At 42.4% G+C, this 10,033-nt stretch overlaps 1 protein-coding gene across 1 annotated transcript; it reads left to right on the top strand.

The window, feature by feature from the left end:
- The first annotated feature begins 6,323 nt into the window (after positions 1–6,323).
- On the top strand, positions 6,324–6,779 carry LOC124553416 (ankyrin repeat domain-containing protein 23-like). The gene has a single exon (XM_047127280.1). It carries the CDS (start codon positions 6,324–6,326, stop codon positions 6,777–6,779), a length of 456 nt encoding a protein of 151 aa, XP_046983236.1.
- The last annotated feature ends 3,254 nt before the right edge of the window (positions 6,780–10,033 follow it).

A 10,033-nucleotide genomic window follows, 5' to 3' on the forward strand; every position in this document is an offset into this window, starting at 1 on the left:
CGATATCGCTGCGGCCGGAAAAAGATCCTACAAGAATTGGACCGAAGTGCAACCCTTGCGCAAATTGCTGGAGATTTCAATGCTGGGACATCAACAAGTGTCCACGTGGGAACTGTTCAATCAAACATAATCGATATGGGCTTTCGGAGCCATAGACTCACTCGTGTACCCTTGATGACTGCACGACACAAAGCTTTACGCTTCGCCTGGGCCCGTCAACACCGACATTGGACTGTTGATTACTGGAAACATTTCGCCTGGTCGAACAAGCCCCGTTTCAAATTGTATCGAGCAGATGGACTTGTACAGCTATGGAGACAACCTCATGAATTCATAGACCCTGCATGTCAGCAGATACAGAGATGCGTGGCGGCTCTGTAATGGTGAGGTGCGTGTGCAGTTGGAGTGATATGGGACTCCTGATACGTCTAGCTACGACTCCGACAGGTGACACGTACGTAAGAATCATGTATGATCACCTACATCCATTCATGTCCATTGTGCATTCCGACAGACTTGGGAAATTCCAGCAGGACAATGCGACACTCCACACTTGCAGAATAGCTACAGAGTGGCTCTAGGAAAACTGTTCTGAGTTTAAGCACTCCGGCTGGCCACCAGATTCTGTAGACACCGACATTGTTGAGCATACCTGGGATGTCCTGAAACGTGCTGTTCAGAAGAGGTCTCCATTCCCTGGTAATGTTACGGATTTACGGACAGCCCTGCAGGATTCATGGTGTCAGTTCCCTCCAGCACTACTTCAGGTCGACTCCATGCCAAGTCGTGTTGCGGCACTTCTGCGTGTTCGTGGGAGCCCTACACTACATTAGACAGGTGTACCAGTTTCTGTGGCTCTTCAGTGTATCCATCTATGACAGCCCACGGACACGTTTAATCACGGAACGCCTTCAGTATCAGTTTGAAACTTCGTATTGCATGACTGAACATTTGAACTGTCTCTGAATATCAACAACATTAGCCACCGGAATGGGGTCTGGAAAGTAGTAGATGAGGTACTGGCGAAGCACAGCTGGCGAAATGCAAACATCCCAGGTTCGATTCCTACTCCAGTTTAAACTCTTCATCTGCCAGGATGTTTCAAGGTAAGTCATTCAATTCCATTTTCGTCCGTAGAAGTGGGATCGTTGCAGTCCTGACGGTAAGATGTTTTGGTATCACAACAAACAAATAGAACAGGCGACACTTTTTTTCATACATAATGTAAGAATTTTTTACATTCAATTCATTGTTTTCAAGATTTATAGACCCATTGCAAAGAGCAGCGTTATGCAGCAAGGGTTTTATGAAAGGAAAGCATTTGTTCGCATTAGAGTTCTATCAGTTTTAAATTTTCTTCTTGAAAATTCTTTGAGGCAACAGTATTCAGAATGTTAAATCAACGAATGTGCACTGCTTCCCTATGTTTGTCGCTTTCCTTACAGAATCACAGGTGATAGAGTAGAAATATAAACTAGGGGTTTACGAAGTTCTTTTAGGTTTTTCCAACAGTCCGAAATTCACTTCCATACAGTCTTGTACTCCAAACGTACATCCTCAGAAATTATACCTCAAATAAAGTCCTACGTTTAATACAAGTAGATTTCATTTGTCCAGAAGTGCCCACCTGTTAGTATACTTTTTATATCTGCCTTGCTTCGGCTATCATGTGTCATTTTCGTTCAAGGGCAGCAGGAGTCATTCACTTCCTCTACTTCGTGGACTAAAATTATGATGTTTCGGTTACCACTGACCTCATTTCTGCAACCCTCAACACTTCCGTCGTTGGTATGAATAAATAATTTATGACTATTAGAGTGTCCATTCCATGTAGCAGACCCTGCAATATTTTCTCACACTCACTGAGGCAAGCAATGTCGTGAGCGAATCTTGTCATTAATATTCTTTCACCCATTCGTGAACATTTCTTTTATTTCCATCACTACTTTTTCAATGTATAGGTTTAACAGTGGAGGCAAAAGATTACATGCCCCCCCCCCAACCCCAACCCCCCATCCCCCTTATCCCTGCCTGATTCGAGCACCACATTATTACTCTTCTGTTCTTCTTTTCCTCTCTTGGTTTTTGTACAGATTGTATATTACTTGTCTCTCCATGTAGTTTATATCTTTTTCCCTGAGAATTTCGAATGTCTTGCTCCGTTACACACTGTATAAGGTTGGTATGGAAGCTTTTTGATTTCTATGAAGCCTGGACTCCAACGTAAATCCAAATGTAAGAAGTATCTATCTGGCTGCTTTACCTTTTAGAAAACCAAACTGATCGTCATGTAATAGTTCCTAGCTTTTCTTTTCCGTTCTGCACAGATGCACAGATATTAAGCTGGTTGTGCTACAGTTCTCTCGCTTGTCTGCCCTTGGTATCTTCGAGATTGTGTAGGTGATATTCTTTGGGAAGTCTGGTGGCATGTTTTCAGTCCCTAAGATTCTACAAACCATTCTGAATGGTCTCTTGTTGCCATTTTCCCCAGCAATTTTAGAAATTCTGAAGTAGTGTCATGTGTGGTTTCCACCTTATTGAGTCGCAAGTTTTCCGAAGCCCTGTTAAATTCAGAGTCTAGTAATGGATCATCTATATCTTTCATATCGACTCTCGTATTTTCATTAGGGATATCGTCAGACGGTTTCTTCCCCTCGTAAACGCCTTCACTCTATACTCTCTCCATCCAATCGTTCTCTTTTCTGCATTTAACAGTGGAATCACTCCTACAATTTCAATGGTGAGACCTTTACATTTAATTTCACTGAAGCTTATTTTGACTTTATTACATTCTTAATCACTCTTTCCGATCATTATTTCTTTTTCGATTTTTGGCATGTTTCTCGCAGCCACTACGCTTTGGTTCCCTGCACTTTCCGTTTATTTTGTTCTGAGTGATTTATAGAGGCTGTTCCAGGAGCGATAATCAGTATTCAGAGATACGACAGGAACGGTCGTTTGAAACAAAAAAGTCTCACGAACATTCAATTTAAAATGCATACCTTAAGAGTTATGAGCATTGCTTCACGTTTAATACTGTCATACAAATATCGTCTACTGAAAACCCGTCACCGTCACTTACTTCACACAGGTGCGATGGGAAGCGCTACGTCTCAACTTGCAGACAAATCAGTCAATGTGGAACATGGGAAACATGTGTGAAATGCAATATGTTCGTTACTTGACGTACCAGATAAGCCACCACAGCCCTGGTTGAAGAGAAAACCACACATACGTGACAATCAAACGTCAAAACAACAAAAGAGTTTTCCGACACGAAGAAACCAATGGCCGACGGCCTTCACTTAACGACCCAGAGCAGCAGTGATTCTGTAGATTTGTCAGTGCTAACAGACAAGAAACACTGCGTGAATGTGGAACCCAATGTGGAACCCAATAAATTATATAAATCAAGAATCCATCGAAATCAAAATCAGTGACTATGACCTACAGCTCGATATCCAGCAATTGCAAGGTTCAAGTGGGCGTACCGGACATGAAATCAAAGTATGTTCATGTATGGCGATAATGTAGCCATGAGTGACGTCACAGCCGGCAGCTGGGTTGTGTAATGGTGTACGAGGAGCCCACCAGCAGTCACTCCACTTGACAGTGGCTGAGAAGCACTTGGTCGAAAGCTCACGCCACTTCAGACCCTTGAAGCAACTGGAAACCCGAGAACAGTTTATTCTGTAGGCAGAAACTGGTGAAATAAGCAGCACTTTCCACCATTTATACATTTCCATAGCCACAGTCTACAGAACTGTGTTCACAATCGTAGTGTTAAGTGAAATACTGACAATGGTTAAGTGCTTGTAAATTATGACTTTGTCAAAAACTTGTAGCCATTGTAGTTCTTAAAAGAAACATAATATTTCAGTTTACTGGGCTAATCCTTATCTACTATATAATTTTCAGAAGTGCTGTGCCTTAGAACTTACATAGTGGTGTACTATGCGCTGATCTAAACAAATTATCACTGAAACCATAGACATCTGTTACAATGTTAAAAGTGAGGGTGACAGATTATGTTCGGGTGGATAATGTGCGACAGCCAATAACAAGCTGTCATACCCTCTCCCCACCCCCAAAACCAAACCACAGATGCGGACCTTCAGTTACACTGCACTCTCTCACTCTATGTTTGTCATCTAAGGAATGTTAGGTATGTAGTATAGCCTTTCTGTGAATAATATGCTCTTCATACATGGAACATAAGGCAAAATTAGTTTCTTTCTTCCCCACATTATTGTAGTCTCCATTAAAGTTATCACTGTAGTCAACGAAGAAAGCACACAAATGTATACAGAAAGTGTTCAGCTATCTGTTATATATGAAATTAAATTGTTAAATTTTCTTCTATTTGCAATTAATGTCCATAATAAACATCACTAAGAACTGTGACAGCCTCTAAATTTCATCTTTTAAGATTTTATTGCCACATCAGAATCACATGCTGTTTCAGATGATGATGGTTGCTTTATTTGGGGATTTCTTTGGGGGAGTGGGGGTGGTGGTGGTATGGATGTATACACCTTTCCATTGCAGCCCAGAAATAAGCAGACTGTACTGGTTGGCCAAGGATCCAAATATTTCTTAAGGCGTTTGTAATGTGAACTGTAGTGGGGCATCTTGCATTATACTGCTGGAATATGGCATTTGGTACTGTAGTCATTATGGGAAAACACAAGAGAATTTACCAGATTTGTCACATATTGGCAGCTACTGAGCGTTTCTTCAACAATTACAAAGCTAGTCCAATTGTCATATCCAGTACCCCCCCACAGCACGGTTCCAGGAATTGGAGAATATGTCTGGAGAACTGCTGCTTCCTGCGACCTGTCACCATGTCATCTACAGGCATGTTGATGACAATCTGAGTGCTACTAACAGAAGCAGGACTCAACGTTGAAGAGCAGAGAATTCCAGTCAGTGTTCCAGTTGACTGTGGGTGTACACCATACAAGTCTTTGTTGTCTGTGGTATGGAGTCAACAAGAGATGACACACGTAAACATGAGATCTCAACCCAGCTTCCAGTAATCTGATGCTGGCACAGTGCCCATCAAATCAGCTCGGAATTAAATTTTGACTCAGCAGTAGAGCGCGCACAGATATGAAACTTGCCGGCAGATTAAAACTGTGTGCCGAAGCCGGACTTTTGCCTGTGGTGGGCAAGTGCTCTACTGATTAAACTACCCAAGCATGAATCGCGACCTGTCTCACAACTTTTACTTTGCCAGAGCCTCATGTCAAACCTTCCTGCAAAACTTACAGGACTAACACTCCTGGAAGGAATAATATGGTGGAGAATTGGCTTAAACACGCCCTTGAGGATGTTTCCAAAATGAAATTTTCACTCTGCACTGGAGTGCGTGTTGATATGAAACTTCCTGGCAGATTAAAACTGAGACTGTAACAAAGGTTCTTTGCCTTTCATAGGTAAGTGCTCTGCTGACTGAGATACACAAGCATGACTTCCGAGCCGTCCCCACAGCTTTACTTCCCCTGATACAGAAAGATACCAAACTCAACTCTCGGTCCAGTAGACAGTTATAATCTGCCAGGAAGTTTCGCCTCTGCTCAGGTTTCAGCTGTTGTCTATACGTGAAAGCCAGTCGTTCCATTTTAAAATCTGTTTGTTGTGCAGTTCTTCTGGATGGCCATGTGCCTACCCTTCTTGCCACGCTGTTGTCCTTCAACCACATCGTCATCATTCATCTGTTGCACTTCAGACTGGGATCACTGTGTGACCTGCCAGTGTGCTGCTCCCACGTCCATCAAGGCAGTAACTCAAGACTTCTCAAAGCCATCTCGTGCAAATTCTCTAGGCATACCGTTTTGCAGACTCCTTTAGATAAGCGCCAATGACACCCAGTATCTATTGTAAAACTAAAACTAAACTAAACTCCTCCTGAATAGACCATAAAAGCCCAACAGTACTAACTAGCTACCATGTCATCCTCAGCTCACAGGTGTCACTAATGGAGATATCGAGGGGAATAGCTACAATGCACTCACATAATTCTTCATCTACAAGAATGACTTTTTTTCTTTGGTGGCAATAAGATAAACGCTAAAATTTTAACCAACATATCCAATGGGCTTTAAATTACTGGACTGCCTATATGACTGATTTCAAACAAGGTTTTCACGTAGTAACATTTTGGATCTCCGAACCCCCCCTCTCTTTGTGTGAGTGTGTGAGTGTGTGTGTGTTTTTTAGATACGTTGTGGAGGTCGTGTTCATGTCACTGCTGCTATACTAAAACTGATGTAAATCATAATGTGATTTACAGGATCCTGACTGAGGAGCAGAAACAGATGCTGGCTGGGAGGCTGATCATTGCTGCGTCACAGGGTCAGACCGGCGAAGTGCGGGCACTCCTGGATGCGGGGTCGCCAGTCAACGCGACAGACGCCAGTGGCGACACTGCCCTGCATGAAGCAGTGGTGAATGGCCACGAAGAAACTGTCAAGTGCCTGATTGATGCCGGAGCAGGTGTCAACGTCAGGGACTCGGATGGGATGACGCCTCTGCACTGGGCTGCATGTAGAGGTGGCGAGCAGCACATTGTACGGATGCTACTGGCGGCATCAGCGTGTGTAGACGTCCAGCACGATGCGGGGGAGACTCCACTCCATGTGGCTGCCAGATGGGGGTGTGCATATGCAGCGAAGGCACTGCTGCTGGCCGGTGCGAGGAGGGACACAAGGGGTAACAGTGGGCAGAAGCAGACACGGTACAACTATTTAGCACTGAACAAATCTTGTGATTAATGCTTTTTATCTAAATTCTTCTTGTATTGCATAAAAATTTGCTATTAATTTTTTTAAAGTTTGAAACACAATACCTCTTAAGGGCCACACATCAAAGAAATTTTAAAAGGGGGTTGGCGCAAATTTTAATCTGTATTACTATACAAGGACAAGTCATTGCTTATCACATGATACTCTAATGAATGGTCAGACAGATACAGGACATACATAACGTATAAAGAGGAAAAGTTTTTATTAAAAGTCTCTAAAAGCTCTTGACTGATATACTTCAGATTTGCACCTGATACTCTCATCAGTATTTAGTTGGATATATACTATGTACCTCATTCACAATTATAACATATAAATGTTTCTGTAACATTTACAGGGGAAAGGAGGTTACCAAGCATCTCGTTATGTTCTCAACTGATATAGTTCAAAGTTTTACACAATACTTCCATGAACTATTGAATGGACATAGGCTATATACTTTTAATGTATATAACATACAAATATACTTTTAATCTATAAAGGGGAAATGTTATTGCCAAAAATCTTCAATGTATTACATCAAATATTTACATGATACTCTAACAAACAACCAATTTTAACATATATGATACATAAATATATTTACCAAATACCTGGAAAAGTTCTTGAGTGAATTACTTGAAATTTATGCACAATGCTCTAATGAACATTAAAAGGGGATACTTTGTTACCAAAACCCTCGAAAAGTGCTTGAGCGATTTATTTCGAATTTCTACACTAAACCCTAACAAACATTTTGTCAGGTTTAGGTTACATACTTTTCTAAATGGCAACATGTAGGTTTTCTGTTAAAACCGACTGTGTGAAAGAAAATCGTGTGCTGTACTGTGAAAATGTGTTGTTTCGGTATCTTTCCCACAGTTTGAACTACAATAGGGGGCGTGTAACCCATTAGACAAATTGTTTCTCCCTTATATATTCTTTCTCTTTATGTATAATTTCAAAGACAAATTGTGTACACAGGATTGTACTGTTTTGTTCTCTTCTTCGCCATCGTTTTTACAGAAACAAGAAACTGGTATTTATGGCTTATCGGCTTATTATTAGGAAAACACTACAGAATCCTTAACTTTGTAACTCTAACCACTCACAAATTAAAACCATGACAAAGACTGTCATTACAGCTACTGTCTTCACAGATCCAGCATGGGGACAGGTGTCTCTAACACACTGTATACCAATGGTCTCAACTAGCGTACATGTTCATTTTAAGTGGCTTCAGTTCCCAATCGAGGTTTTGTTCTCAATAACAATAAACAAGGCTTGAGCTCAGAGAGAGGGGTAAGAGGACAGAGAAGTGGGAATAGACAGGGGGTGGAGGAGGACTTGGAGAGGAGGTCATGCACAGAGGGAGGGGGGGGGGGGAGTGGCAGATGGACAAAGAGAGAGGGAGTAGGAGATGGACAGAGAGAAGAGGGGAAGGAATTTAGGTTATACATCAAATTCCTACTCATATTTAGCAATTAAGAAGTACTGCCATGTCATCTGGTCAGCTATGGGAAAAAATAACTTACTTCAAAAATGGTTCAAATGGCTCTGAGCACTATGGGACGTAACTTCTGAGGTCATCAGTCCCCTAGAACGTAGAACTACTTAAACCTAACTAACACATCCATGCCCGAGGCAGGATTCGAACCTGCGACCGTAGCAGACTGTAGCGCCTAGAACCGCTCGGGCACTCCGGCTGACTAATTCGCTTCACTCACCTGATATGGATTCATCAGCCAATAAACAAACTGCATTCAGATGCATAGTCCACAGTGTATTTCTTTTTTTTTTAAAGAATACCCACTCGATTCGTAGTGTAATCTGAAAACTGTACTCTGACTTTGCTTCACCTCAATATTCTCTTCAGATCCTACTTGTAAATCGTTTAACTACGCAAGCTGAATATCGGCATTGAGTAAACAAGTGGAGGGTTTATTCATCAGTTCCGTAGACTCCCGACGAATTCACTGAGAAACTACTAATGTATTTCACAGGAAACGGTCACTGTACACATCTGACCAGTCGGTTCTGCAGCAGCGATGTGTTTGAGAATCAGCAGCTGGGAATGCGTCTGCACTAAGGCTCCCCGACTGCGTTCGTTTATGTTTGCAATCCTGAGTTCGAATTCTTTATTTATATTTGGGAGTTGGTATGGAGAAAGGCATATATGTATTCTCTTTCCTCGTGGTTTCTCGGCATTAGTGTCTGTATCAGCCAGCTTGCATTGTTATGTGTTTTCGTACAACATACGCGAAGTTTGTATGGTGGCAGTACTCACACACCTGCAGTTAGGAGGCAGGTGATGTGCGTTGGCTACTGGAGGGAGGCAGGGTGCTGTGTAAAGGTATAATCGCAGGACAGCAATGCCTAAGAAGCCAGCATTCAGATACGCAGTACAGGAATCACACAGACAGTGACACTGAGGTGCTGTGTGTCGTTTACTAGTAAGGCCTCTGCAGATTCTTGATGTCATCACGTCGCTGGAAGAGTCGAATACCGTTCTGAAGTTTGGCAGATTTTGTACAGGCTTGTCAATTGGAGGTTAACAATCTGCACTTGATACACAGAAAGAATCTGGATTAATTCTGTGTAGAGATAAGTGGAAGGCCACTTCGCTTGTTTATCAAAATGGTCGCAGCTCATATGTCGCCCGACTTTTCGCTACAGGAAAAATAGGTATAGCCACTGCTATTTTTAGAATTTATAATGCACCTGATAAGACTGCAGCTTCTGTGTTTGAGTAAATACTATACTTGCAGTCGTGTTGTGACATGACTTCCCAGTGCACCACACTGAATGCGACTCCAAAAACGCCGAGTCTGGGGAAGCGACATGCAGTAAATTAGCACTATATCAAACACTTCTATGGATAAAGTTTTTCTGTTGCTTCTTTCTTCTGTATAATTTTAGTGAACTACAGTGTTAATCAGATGTACGATAGGTAGGGTATAGTGTAACACGGCGTACTCCACTGTCTCTCTTTCCAAGCATTAAACCCGACTGGCGGGCTCTGCTGGTTAAGCAGATGTGGCATGTCAATTTCAAGAGGTTGCCAGATGCCCTTCCTTCCGCCCCCCCCTCCCCCCGGGGAGGAATTAGCGTAGCACAACCGTCTGCGTCTAGTGTAATCCGTGGAATAGTGCCAACGTGTTGAGATGTCTGTGAACCGTGTAAATGAGGCGGAACGTGGGGACCATCCCGGTATTCACCTAGCGGGATGTGGAAAACCGCCTAAA

Source organism: Schistocerca americana, chromosome 11 (genome assembly GCF_021461395.2).
Source record: "Schistocerca americana isolate TAMUIC-IGC-003095 chromosome 11, iqSchAmer2.1, whole genome shotgun sequence".
Taxonomy (NCBI): domain Eukaryota; kingdom Metazoa; phylum Arthropoda; class Insecta; order Orthoptera; family Acrididae; genus Schistocerca; species Schistocerca americana.